Source organism: Stenella coeruleoalba (genome assembly GCF_951394435.1).
Source record: "Stenella coeruleoalba genome assembly, chromosome: 9".
In the NCBI taxonomy this organism is placed as follows: Eukaryota; Metazoa; Chordata; class Mammalia; order Artiodactyla; family Delphinidae; genus Stenella; species Stenella coeruleoalba.
This window is the reverse complement of record NC_137155.1, coordinates 60,717,119-60,730,923: the sequence shown is the minus strand read 5'-3', so window position 1 is coordinate 60,730,923 and position 13,805 is coordinate 60,717,119. Positions and strand designations below refer to the sequence as shown.

General features: G+C 40.3%; 1 protein-coding gene across 8 annotated transcripts in view; it reads left to right on the top strand.

Moving 5' to 3' along the window:
• PDE1C (phosphodiesterase 1C) overlaps window positions 1-13,805 on the top strand; it is a 586,532-nt gene that overhangs the window by 536,962 nt on the left and 35,765 nt on the right. For all 8 annotated transcript variants that reach the window (XM_079931073.1, XM_079931071.1, XM_079931072.1 and 5 more), the window contains 2 exons: window positions 3,047-3,277; window positions 10,077-10,154. In XM_079931073.1, the coding sequence (XP_079787199.1) occupies window positions 3,047-3,277; window positions 10,077-10,154 (309 nt within the window). The remainder of the gene's footprint in view (window positions 1-3,046; window positions 3,278-10,076; window positions 10,155-13,805) is intronic.

Below are 13,805 nucleotides of genomic sequence, written 5' to 3'. Positions count from 1 at the left end.
TCAGAGATACAAAGAAGAGATAGGAGTAGAGTAGAGAAGTTGTAGAACATTTCAGAGCCATCCATTGGAACATGCCTGCTGCAGAGAAAGGAATCATGTCGGATCTGATTATGATGTCATAAGAGCTACCATTCACTAATTTAAACATTAATTGCCTACTGTCAACTGTAGTTGAGCCCAAGCAGACTTGTTTCTGAAATGTACCCCCCAGTTTTTGGGGGGGTTTTTGCTAGATTTTCCATAGAAAATTGGTCTGACTCAGTTGTCAAATGATTTTTTCTTGCTTAGATAATATGTTGCACTCTTGTAGCAAAGCAGAATTTAATACCTTCAGCTTTCATCAAAATTACTTTTAACGGGGATATTTTGAATGTTGAAAGTTTGCAGTAGATTCAGTGGGGATTCTGTGAGAGGATTATACATTATTTTACCTGATATCTGAGTATAAATGAATTCTCTTCCCCCTTGGCCCTCTTTCCCTCTCTGTGTAGTAAGTACAGTCATCTTTTTACTTACCTATAGTCAAATACAGTCAAATGGCTTATTTTTTCAGGATAGGACTTTAGGGTGTGTATAGTTCCTGTATTTTATACTGGTCTGGATTGCTGATGATGGAATATGAGTCAGGTTCATTGGCAGATAGGGTGAATCACACCCTCTGTGTACATTTCATTTAGTCAACAAATACTCCGTGAGCACCTGCTAGGTGCCAGGCATTATACCAAGCACTGGGAATTCAGTGATGGAGATGACATTTGACCTTTGTCCTCGGGGCATTACAGAAGGGTAAGAGGAAGTCTGGACAAACATTCTAGGGAGCCTTCTGTGGGCCTGCAGCCTACTTGAGAATGCCATCTCCCTATCTTCTGCAAGGGCATTCTTTTACTCTTTAGTTGTACCTTTCTGTAGGAGTCAGAAGACATATTATACTATATATGCACATAATTATGCAGTTTTGTTAAGAAATTTTTCCTTACCTCTTCACTGTAAATTATAAATACATCCTGTTGAGAAGTAGAATATCATGAAATATTGAATGGCAAACATTTAAAATTTAAATCAGTGCTTATCAATCCTTATTGCATGTTAGACTCATCTGGAGAGCATTAAAAATATCCTATTTTTGCCTCTCTCCCTCCAGAGTCTGATTTAATTTGTCAGGGGTGAGGCCAGGGTATTGGTTTGGATAGGTGGTTGGATGAATCGATGAAAGGATGAATGAAAACTTCATAAAATATTAAGGAGGACATCTGAGCCAGGCAAACGTAAGGGCAGGAAGAGTGAAATGAAGCCAGAGGTCATAGACATGCACAAAATACAACGCCATAAAGCCTGGCGAACGTGTGAACCTGGAACCAAATCTGGGCTTTGTGCTCTTTAGCAGCTGAAACAAAGGGAAACGTGATCACATGCATAACCACTCTGGTGCCCATTAGATTAACATTTCACCTGTCATCTATGAAAGCCATCTGTTTTCAGGACCAGGGCTAACCAAGGGAAGTAAAGAAGACCCCTGGTAATGAGGTGTGGGGCATTTGTAACACATCTAGAGAAAAAAGTGCAATAATGCTTTTCATAGTGGAGGTTGGAAGCCCTTTTGAGTGAAGTGAATGCTAGACAGTGAGTCTGTAGACCTTAAGGGAGGATTGGTTTCTGTTAGGTGCCTCCTGTTGGTCTCCGTAGGTTACTTCCTACAATCCAGCTCCACTTCATTGCCTCCAAGGCTCTGCATGATCTCAACCTTGCATGTCCTTGGTCACTTGACCACATCATCTGTCACTAACCCCTTACTAAATTTGCTTTAGCCATACTGGCTGACTCATTGTCCCTGGAACATACCAAGCTCATTCCAGTCTTACGGGCTTACACTTTTTATTTCCTCTGCCTGGAATGCTCTTTTTTCTTGATTATTGCCTGGTCAGCAATTCGTCATTCAAGATTTGGTCAAATGTCACCTACTTCACCTCCTTACCTAATGCCACCTCCTTCCCTTATGCCCATCGCGTTCCATCATATTACTTTTTTGTAAAACTCCTTTCACCATCTGAAATTATCCTAGTGATTTGTTTGCTTAATTATGGTATTTTCTACTCTATAAGTCTTCTTGCTTGCTGCTGTATTCCCAGTGCCTAAAACAGTACTTGACACTGTAGCTGCTCAATAAATATTAGTTGAATGAATGTATCCATTTTTTCATGAATCCTTGACCATAGGCAATTACACTGTGTTTTTGATTAAACACAGAGCCAGACCCTTTCACAGTCAACCAAATTGGAAATAAGGCTGACATCCTCTCATTAAAGAGGAAGACACATACCAGCATCCCTGGCCAAACTAAAGGCCACCTCTCACCCTGTGGACAGTTTGAAGGCCATGTTTTTTGTGAGGCCCAATTACACTCCTCCTACTTTTAAATTCACAGACAGTGGCCTGCAACAGTATTATTCTAGTGGTGGTTATTTTCCCTGTATTTTGGTTTTGTAATCAGTGTTTTTATGTTTAAACTCCAGTTCCTAAGCAAATCTACATGAAACTTCAGTTTTTACTGGGCTGTGGGAGAGCTTTGTAATGTCTTTGAGCCTCAATTCCACGTTTGTAAAATAGGGTTACAATATTAGTAGCTGCCGTACGAGGTTGAGAATGAGAGGAGGTAATCCTTGGAAAGCACTTAGTATAATACCTGGCATAGAGGACACACTCAAGAGAACTTATTGATGGTAATATTAATATTAATAATGCCAATTACAGTATCGGTTTATTAATTATTATTATCCTTATTATTACTTTCTCCCCATCCCCTTCTTCTAACCCACTGTTTTCAGAAATGACATCACCATGAACAGATTTTGTTGGTTTCCTGAATATACATACCAATCTGACTTGAATTAACCAAAATTATACCCCAAACACACAGTGAACACCTTAGGTCATTTTAATGCATTAATTCCCAATGCAAACTCTTGCTTTTGTTCAAAGAGGCAATTCTCCTAATGGCATGACCTCTTTTTATATTTTCTCCACCTTTCCTGGTTTGTTCTGGATGCAGAGGAGAAGGCCAAGAAGGAAGCAGAAGAAAAGGCTCGCCTGGCCGCAGAGGAGAAGCAAAAGGAAATGGAAGCCAAAAGCCAGACTGAAGAAGGTGCATCTGGTAAAGCCGAGAAAAAGGCATCTGGGGAAGCTAAGAATCAAGTCAACGGAACAGGAACAAACCAAAGTGACAGCCCTCGTGCGAAAAATTCCAAAGCTGAGAAGTCATCAGGAGAAAAGCAACAGAATGGTGAGTAGGATTGCGCCGGTGAAAGGCTCTTTTCAGGGTGCTAATGATGTGATGAATGGACGCTGGCAAAGAACTGCCCCTGTGAGGACAGGTCACAGAGCAGGGCTGCCCTGGCCATCCAGCTGCTGCTGATCATACCTCCCTAGACTGTGGATTCTCTTAGGATCCCATCAAAAGCAGCCAGAAGCTTGCTTAGGCCATGCTCTCTGGGGAGGTTTATATCTTTTGGGCCCTTTCCAGCTGGGTCGTTTTGGAGACTCTGGCCAGCACCTGCCTACCAGCAGGGGAAATTCCTATTAGCAATCCCAGCACATTCCTGAGTGCTTAACGCGAGAATGAATGAACAGAAAGGCAGTCTTCTGTAGGTACCATCCCCCTGGCAGGGCCGACACTCACATCTGCCTAAGGTCTATTTCCATAGTATTGTCTATATATCTGTAGGTGAACAAGTATATACATTAGGATGACCAGTCATCCCAGTTAGCCTGGGAATGAGCGGTTTCCTGGGATTCAGGACTTTCAGTAGTAAAACCAGAAAAGTTCCAGACAAGCCAGGATGAGCTGGTCACTGTCGTGTGCATACAGTTGATGATTTCTTATATTTAATGCAGCAAATATTTATTGGTTAACAACTCCGTGCCAAGCACTGCTCTTGGCACTGAGAATTTAGAAATGAAAAGGCCACAAGAAGTCCACAATCTCCTAGGGGATATGGACACCTTCAGAATTAATTCTGAGCCAGTAACAGTAGTGGTATGGCAGATAAAATACCCAAGGGCCATGTGCAGAAAAGAGTAGCTTTGTTGGGTCTGGGGATTGCAAGATGTAGTAAATGTCAAAGAAAGCTTCAAGAAGAGGTGATGTCTAAGCTGCGTTTCAAATGCTAAAATTTGGGGGGACACAGGGACTTCTCAACCAGAGAGAATACAATGAGCTAATGCATAGGGGCATGGAATTGCTTACCTTGTTATGGAAGAGCAGGAAGTTCAGAGTCACTGGAGCTTTCAAGTGCCAGGTTGTGGCATGGTCATCTGGCAGTCAGACAGACCTGGATTCAAGTCACAGCTGTGCCTCTCACTTCTTGCTGGCCTTGGCCAGGTTACTTAACCTTCCATTGTCTCTGTAAAATGTGCATAATAATAACTGCTCACAGCTTGGGCCACTTGTGAGCTTCCAATAATAATAATGGTAGCAAAAGCAACAATGACAATAAAACAACTAGCATTTATTGATTATACACCAGATGCTGTTTAAATTTCTCTCTTGGGAATTTCCTGGTGGTTCAGTGTTTAGGACTTGGCACTTCCACTGCAGAGGGCCCGGGTTCGATCCCTGGTTGGGGAACTAAGATCCAGCAAGCCATGTGGTGTAGCCAAAAAATAAATAAAAAATAAAAGACCATCCTTTAAAAAGAATAAAAATAAATAAATAAATAGATAACTAAATAAATAAATTCTCTCTTTACATATTCACTCTCTCACCTGCCTGGTAGGTCCAGGTGATCTCCTCTGAACCATGGTCTAGCTATTATGCTACACAGCCCAAGTAAATGAGAAATACGTAGAAAGTGCTTAGCACGACACTCTCCAATTATTTTTGCAATTGACATATATAACATGTAGAACAGAAAACAATGTTTTAATACATGTAATAATGATAAGAGCTCATGTTAGGACTTCCCTGGTGGCGCACTGGTTAAGAATCTGCCTGCCAATGCAGGGGACACGAGTTCAATCCCTGCTCCCGGAAGATCCCACATGCCGCGGAGCAACTAGTCCTGTGTGCCGCAACTACTGAGCCTACACTCTAGAGCCCGTGAAGCACAATTACTGAGCCCACGTGCCACAAATCCTGAAGTCCTCGCGCCTGGAGCTCGTGCTCCGCAACAAGAGAAGCCACCGCAGTGAGAAGCCCGCGCACTGCAACGAAGAGTAGCCCCCACTCGCTGCAACTAGAGAAAGCCCGCGCACAGCAACGAAGACCCGACGCAGCCAAATAGATAAATTAAATAAATAAATAAAATGAAAAGGTGTTTAAAAAAAAAAAAAAGCTCATGTCGTGTTCCAAGAGCTTTGCCTAAATTCCTTCAGGTAAGCCCCACGAACACCCCAGGAGGCAGGGAAGGCCATCATCCGACTTGCCCAGCCTCTCAGCAGCCAGGTTCAGGAGACAGCTCGTAACTAGTCTGCTTTGTATTCAAGCGCATCATAGGTCAGAAAATATGTTCAATTCAATAAGAATTTCTAATACAACTGTTGGAGTTTGAGAGAGCAATGCAAAACACCCCTGTTTTCCCCTACTGAGGGTGGAACCAACTGAGAGGGAGATACCAGAATCAGAAAGTGATCACAATGTTAGCTCCACTGCAACTGGAGCTGAACTGGAAAACACAGACTTGATCTGCTGAGCACATGGGCTTCTGCACACATCTGCCCTGAACTGGGCATGGCCCACGGGACACTGGCAGAGCAGGTGGGATCAGGCCTCGTCCCTCACCCCCCCACTCTGCATCTAAGCAGGCTGCTTCCGCAGTAACAGAAAAGGTGTGTGTCTCATGGAAAACGCATCTCAGAGGGGGCTGGGGGCTGGAGAAACGGGTGGCTGAGCTGAGCTGTGCATACTCAACTCTTCCTTCTAGATGAGTCTCTCCTTCCCAGAGGGGGAATATGTAAGGACTGGTGAGAAAGGCAAGATGTGCTTCTTCCCTACTTTTTTTCTGTTAGGGAAGTGGGTTTAAAATGTCTTCCTCTTAATAAAAACAGCCATTATTATGTCAGTAACAGTTATGGAATGTTTAATATGTGCTGGACACCGTACATGGGATTTTACATACACTAAATCATTTAAAAATCCTAGCAACTGTGTGAGGTAGATAGACTCATTTCCATTTTGCAGATGAGGAAACCGAGACTCAGAAAGATTAAATCACTTGCTTAAGGCCAAGCAAACATTAAGTAGAGATTTCAGGTCAAATAGGAATATGTGAGTCCAAATTCTGTATTCCTTAACCAGCATGCCCTTATTTGCGCAGTTCAGTGCTGTTGGTGAGAGTAGGAAGTAGGAGGAATATTGAGACCCAGCTACTGTCCACAAGAAGCTTATAATCTGTTTATTCCAGGGGTTGGCACACTCTTTCTATAAAGGACCAGACAGTAAATTTTATGCTTTGCAGCCCTACAGTTTCTGTTGCAACTACTTAACACGCCTGTTTTAGTATAAAAACAGCCACAGATAACATGTAAACAAGTGAGCATGGCTATGTTGCAATAAAACTTTATTTATGAAAATTTAAATTTTCACATGTCGTTAAATATCCTTCTCTTTTTTCAACCATTTAATACTCTTAAAAACTGTTTTCAGGTTGTGGGACCTATATGACCAGGCATTGGGGCCACGTTTGGCTCATGGGCCATAGTTTGCCAACCCCTGGTCTGGTCAGGGAGAGAAACCAATGAATACAAACATGCTGGTCATAAAGGAGGTTATACATTCTACGAGACAGGTATAAACAAATACCCAGAGAGGGCAGAGGTGGCAATAATTTATTTTGAAGATGGTTAGGAGAGTGCCTGGAAGAAAACAGGAGCCTGAGCCTCCAGCTAGGCTGGATTGACTCACAACTGCGTTCATTTCCCAAAGTAAGCAGTAGTCTACCATTTCCCTTAAAAATTAAGCATTAAATGAGAGGTGGGAAAAGAAATCAATTTTGAGCAATAATAATAAAGGCTAATGGTGGTTCGGGACTTGGTTGCAGCAGCCTAATTAAAATGATTTATAACTGCACAGAAAGGCTCTTTTGTTTCCCCCTGTTTATTGAATAACAGCTCACATCAGCCGTTAGTCCATATTCAACCCATGGGAAATTACCTAATGGATTCTGTTCAAGGAACATCATCAAACAAACATGTATCACTTTCCCGGCACCCTTCTTTGTGGTCGCTCAAGATAACTTCCAGGATGGAGCTGAAGGATATTGGCTAATTGTGGTTCTAGACATTTGGTCCCCTATCAGCAGTCATGGGAACCCCTAAGCTTTGGTCTCCATCAAGGTACTTTCCCCTTTAGCCTCCCCAACCCTGACTGAGGAGAAGGCAGGCTTCCACAGGCTGCTGGCTAGCATCCAGCACATCAGACGCCTCCTCCTGACCTCTGGAAGACACCCTGGCCCTGCTGCAGCTGTGGGTAAAGCTCCAGTCCAGGGCAACCCTGAAACCTTAAAGTATTGTGCATTAGAGGTGTGAAGTCTCATTGAGGAAAGAAAGACCATTTTTCTGTAGGGAATTAGTTTGACTACAAGACTCAGGATCATCCTTGAGTTCATTTCTGGCATCCTTAAAATAGGGAAAAGCCAGTGCTTGAACTGTTCCATGGGGCTTCCAAAGGAATCCATCTGTTTTGGCTATTGGTGGTGGTAATGTGCAATGACCATGTGCTTCATTCACACTCCTCCTGCTGGCACTGTGGCCAGAGTTGACTCCCCTTCCCTCAAGCTTAAAGTTTGTCAGATTCCATTAAAACTACTTATTTTGTAGAATGTAACCTAAAATGGTCTTGAATTATCCTTGGGTAACCATTTCTATATAAATCTATAGGCCAAAGGCATTTAAAAATGGCAACAGTAAATGAAAGTCTGAAATCTAGAACTTAAGCTTCATAGGGAAGTTGCAAAATACAGTACTTGAGAGCTTGGCCTCTAGAATCAGACCTATCTGTGTATGTTATGGTAAATTACTTTATCTGTGCTTTAGGTTCCAGAGCCATAAGATAGAGATGATTCTGTGGGTTTTTTGCTTAAGGCTATTTAATATTTAAGCAAAATCACTTTGTAGAAAGATCAGTTGGTCATTTGTCAGATCAATGGCTTAAACCAGATCTAAAGTAGCCAACAGGAGCAGTTTTGCTATAGCAGCAGACACTCTTGCAAAGTTTGGGGCCGAGATGCAGCCTGAGAGTGTGTGAAACACATTCAGGAGAGCAGTCCACTGCACTCAACACAGCTGGCCCGACCAGCGTGTGACAGAGTGTCCGCAGTGAAGTCAAGGAAAAACTCAAACTTGGAAAACATCCTCAATCATTTGGTGATTCAGCAAATTGATCACTTAGTGAATGAATCTTTGACGAATTTGTCTACTTTCAATAATAGTACCTTCATAATGGGGTTGCTATGAGAATTTAATGAAATGACGCATGTAAAGCATTTAGCACGCTGCCTGGCACAAAGAAAGCAGAAAAGATAAATGTACCCTTCCCGCCTTGGGCCCTGCTCCCCGCTTCCTGGCTGCAATAATTATGAGGGTCTTTTTGCTTTATTAATGCCAGTAATTTAGTAGTAATCTGTTCTTGGTTTTATGCAGGCTAAAAAGAAAGCCGCCATCAGTAAGATTTGTAAGAAAAATATCCGAAACTTGAGAAGAAATCTAAGAGAAGAAATACCATGTCCTTTCAATGTCACACTGGCATATTGTCAAAAAAGACCTGCCCAAGGATTATTTAACTGTCTTAGGCAGGGGTCAGCAAACTTTTTCTGTGTAGGCCCAGATAATAAATATTCCTGGCTTTGCATGTCTCTGCTGCAACTATTCAACTCTACCGTTGCAGCAGGAAAGCAACTACAGACATTATATAAATGAATGGATGTGGCTATGTTCCAATAAAACTTTATTTCCAAAAATGACAACAAGCCAGATTGGCCCACGGACAATAATTTGCTGACCCCTTGTTTTAGAAGAACATGACTATGTTTAACTTTGTCATTTACTATTTGCTCAAGCCTAGGTACTGTGAGGTTATGTACTAACGTGTAGATTTTTGACTACTAGAGGAGATAACCCCAACAGTTATAGTTTTATTGCCCTGTAGGACATAACCAGTTTCATCTCTAACCTAGCAATCTTATTTTAATATATTTCTAAAATACTTAGAAATATCCATTTCCTTTTTTTTTTTTTTTTTTTTTTTTTTTGCGGTACGCGGGCCTCTCACTGCTGTGGCCTCTCCCGTTGCGGAGCACAGGCTCCGGAAGTGCAGGCTCAGCGGCCATGGCTCACGGGCCCAGCCGCTCCGCGGCACGTGGGATCTTCCCGGACCGGGGCACGAACCCGCGTCCCCTGCATCGGCAGGTGGACTCTCAACCACTGCGCCGCCAGGGAAGCCCCTATCCATTTCCTTAAATGCTCTTGGAACCATCCTTACTGTCTTCCTGGTTCCTTCATAAATGAATTAAATAAATTTTTGACACATGTTCACTCTACACTGGTGTGCATAGTGTTTTTTAACTTTTACATATTACATTTCAACAAGCTCATTAATTAAAGTACCATTTACAGCTCAGTTTTAGAATAACAGCTGTCATTGAGTGACGTGCCAGATAGCACATTCAGTACCTTAAATGCATTTATCCTTATATTATGCCTATAAAGTAGGTATTATTATCACCATTTTGCAGATAAGGAAAAGCACATAGAAGTTAAATAGTAGCTATTAATTGATATAACTTACAGTAACGCAGGTTTTTCCTCACTCCACAGCCTAATAGTAAAGCTGAACTGCCTTCCTTGGAAAATAACGCCATTGACTTAAGTACAATCCTGTTTAACATGAACTTTCAGTCTTAATTTCCAGATCATAATCCAATTTCCAGGGCCTAATCCAGTTTCCTGATATTTACACTCAGACATGTAACCCCTCACGACTAAAATTATGTGGTTTTTTTCTTTTTTCACCTTGACAGGTTTAAAGATATTTATAACTTCCCCGTTAGCTTTACACATGTACTGTTTGTCATGTTTATTACTTTCAGGTGACTTGAAAGATGATAAAAATAAGACAGACAAGAAGGATCAATCCAGTGTCAGAAATGATTCAAAGAAAACAGATGGTAAGAGCATAATTCCCATTATATTTTTCCATAAATTGTGCAATTTAATGCAAGCTTGTTAGATTTACACATAAAGTTGCAATTGTGTGGAATTGTTAATATAGTCTTATACCCTGAAAAAAAAACATTCACTGCATTTAAAGAGTACTATTATCCCCTTTTCAATAATTTACAAATTATTGTTGTATCTTTTCCCTTCCACCGTACTTTCTCCATCACAAATGAGTTCTATACCCTTTCTTTTCCCACTTGCCATTTTTCATTTTAAACTTTATGAAAAGGTGATTCTGGGCTTGCTGATTATAATGGAATGGAATATAAGCCTTTGTGAATTATGCAGTGTAAATGGGAAATGTTCCATGTTTTCAGTTTTCAATTTTTTATACCTTTAATGAGTTATTATTTTGGGGAAGAACAAAAACAGAAATCTGTTCAGTGTTATCAGTATGTTGGGAGGCCCACATACTGGAGAATGTGCATAGCTGTAGAATACAGTTTGGTCAGCAAGAGTACATCTTAAAGGCAAGCTGTGGATGACAATCCCAGACCAGTTAGAATGAACCTACATTGTGATGGGCTTCATGAGCACTGCTTTTACTTTGCATAAATAGCATTCCATTCTTTATAAAATCTGAAAGTTCAAATTATATTGCCCTCCAAACTTTGGACCATCAGATTGAGAAAACTACTCTCACCTTTTATATAATCCTCCTGTTTCAATTATAACATGGGCTTATTCCTAGTTATCCCCCCATACATATAAGTGATATTAAACTAAAAATGAAAGTTTTAGGAAGTGGTTTTTGTTAGGGTCTCAGACTCTTTGAACGATACCTCCCTGCAGACATTGTATTAGATGCTAAGCTATTCTTTGAGTAGTTTGGTTAGTCAGAGAAGAACAAATGCAGGGTAATCAGGTTGAGGAGTAAGAAGAAATTTGAATACAACTCATACATCTGTTAAAAAGAGAGAATTGCCTTTAGTTTTCATCTCTAAGCCATTGTGATATGCTCTCTTTACCCATATGCATGAAATCAGTTCTTTCTTTGAAGATCATTCAAATAACTCACACCAGGTGTCTTATCACATAATATCTGGGGAACACACATGTCCAATTTTTTCACCAAATTGTTTATGCAAATGGAAACCACTTGCTTAATACATACCCTCCTTGAATAATTGTGACTAAGACATGAATTACATGGAGATAAAATAGGATTCAGAATGACAGTCTCTTAGCCAGACTCTGTTATGGGTAAGGTTTGTTCAAGTCCCAGACATCATTAGACCCAAGTTAAGGTAACACAAGCCAGAATATGTACAGTAGAGGAGAATGCTGTTAGTTATAAACCCAGCACCTGGACACCTGACCCATCCTATATCCAGTGACTGACCCGTCTGAATTCCTACAGCATAAAAGCCCAGAATAAACCAATTCCCAGATCTTTAACATGGGGTCTTGAATCTTGTTGTATGTTTGTATTGTGCTATAAATAACTGTTGTAATGTATTCATGTGAGCATTGTAGGTTAAATTTTATCACCTTCATTATGCCCTTTTATTTTACCTGTGTCTTTTTTAACTGAATTATCACCAGTATTTTAAATAATTAAACTGTTTTTTGTTTTTTTTTTTTTTTTTTTGGTGGGATGAAGTGATGAAATAGATATTTTGTTCTATGGAACAAATAAGCATAAAGCTTGATTATTTAATGAATAGGATTCTTGATCCCATAGGGCAGTGAACAGGATGCAGTAAATAAAGAAGGGACATTTTCTGATGTCTATCCTTTTTCCCTCCATAACTCCAACCTTCCACTGTTTCAAACTGAGTCTGGTGTGTCCATATACTTGTAAGTCTGGGCATGAAAAACTTTGTATTTTAATTTCATTGATGGGCTAACACGACATCAGTCATTATCATTGCTTTGGTGTCATCAGGACTTAGATCACTGGGCTTTAGTTACTTGTGTTATCTTAGCCCAAAATCCTATCAGGACTAAAGTTATTTCTTAGTGGCATGAAGTGGAAAAGAATTTGATCAGCTTCATATACCCCTTCTCCTTTGCATTAAAACTCTCTACTTTAGAAAAAATTTTAAATGATATGCATATCAGTAGATATATTGATTTTTAGAAACTATCTAGTAACAAACAGATACTTTTTGCACATTTCTTTTTAACGGATCTTATTACATCTGATGACCAGAGGGAGTCAGTTTAACTATTTTTAATGCTCCTACCCTTAATCCAACCCCTGGGAACCAGCTCTAATTTTTGAAAGGGAGTATCCAAGCATAATATGGTGCCCAGTGTGATCAAACCCACTGTGTTTTGAAGTTTAATATTCTATGCATTCAGAAAGAAACTCAATGGAAACTAGACTACAGTTGGCTATTCCCAAACTCCAATGAGCTGAGGCACACACAGAAGGAAGGAACATGTGCTGAAAGGGTAAATTACATCCTGGCAAAATGAACACATTGCAGTTGTACATTATCTCTGTCAGACTACTAAAGTACTGTTTAGTACCCTGCAGCACTAATTTTCTAACTGACTTCAAAGAATGAATGCTCTTTGAAAATACCTTGTTTCTTAGGGAGAAATGTACTAACATAAAAAGATCTAGGTTTCTGAGCCAAGATTCTCTCAGAGGCTGTTTTTACACTGTCATTGGGAGACTTGTGGGGTGCCACATGAATGAATTATTTTCAGTGTGTTTTTAGTCATGTTTGAAACAGCATAGCTATAATTTTTATAGTTGCCCAGAAATATGAATTTGCCCTTCACTTTATGTGACTACATTAACAGAGATATAAGAGATAGCCACTGTTTGTGTCTCTCAAATGATTCTCTATAGTTAGGCCCTGCAAGGTTATTTACCAAGTCCCAGGGAGGGAGTTCAGCAGGAATTTTTCCTTTATTGAATGTTCTGGGAATTGGAATGTTAAAGATGTCAGTTCATGAAATGTAAGTCAGTTGTGAAGAGTGGAGTGGACAAAATACAATCCATGGACATCTGCTTCTGCAAAGAACGCTACCAAGAATTAGGTTTACCCTTCCACCTGAAACAGTTTTTAAAAAAAGACAACATATGTGGAAGAATGGTTTTTCAAGAAATGAAGACATCAGGAAATATTGGGCATCAAGAAATGAAGACAGTGCTCTCTAAGAAACAAATGAAGTAAGCCCGACGATTGCCTCAGCTTACTGCATTGAGAGGGTTTCCAGGCAGACCTGATGGATTCCTTGTGTTGAGGAGTTGACTAAGGATCCAAGGATACCAAGGCAGCTATAATTAATGGGATAAAACACAAGAGAGGATAGAACTGAAGAGAGATAGAACTCTAGAAATCTGAAGAGTATTCATCAGAGTACTAATTGACTCTCAATGAGGAAACCACCTGAGACCAGGAAAGAACCATTCAAGAGGTTTAGAAAGAACAGTCCTGATGTTCACACTTCACACAGAGCAATAAAAGTGCCTATTCCTACTAGCCAGACTAGAATACCTCATAATTTAAAGGGAATTGGAATTTAAAGGGAATTGGGTAGAATACTCATAATTGTCTTGCCTTAGCAGGGGAATAATTAGTTGTAGGCTAAATGTTGCTTTAGGCTCACCTAACAAATCTTAAAATCAAGATATAAGA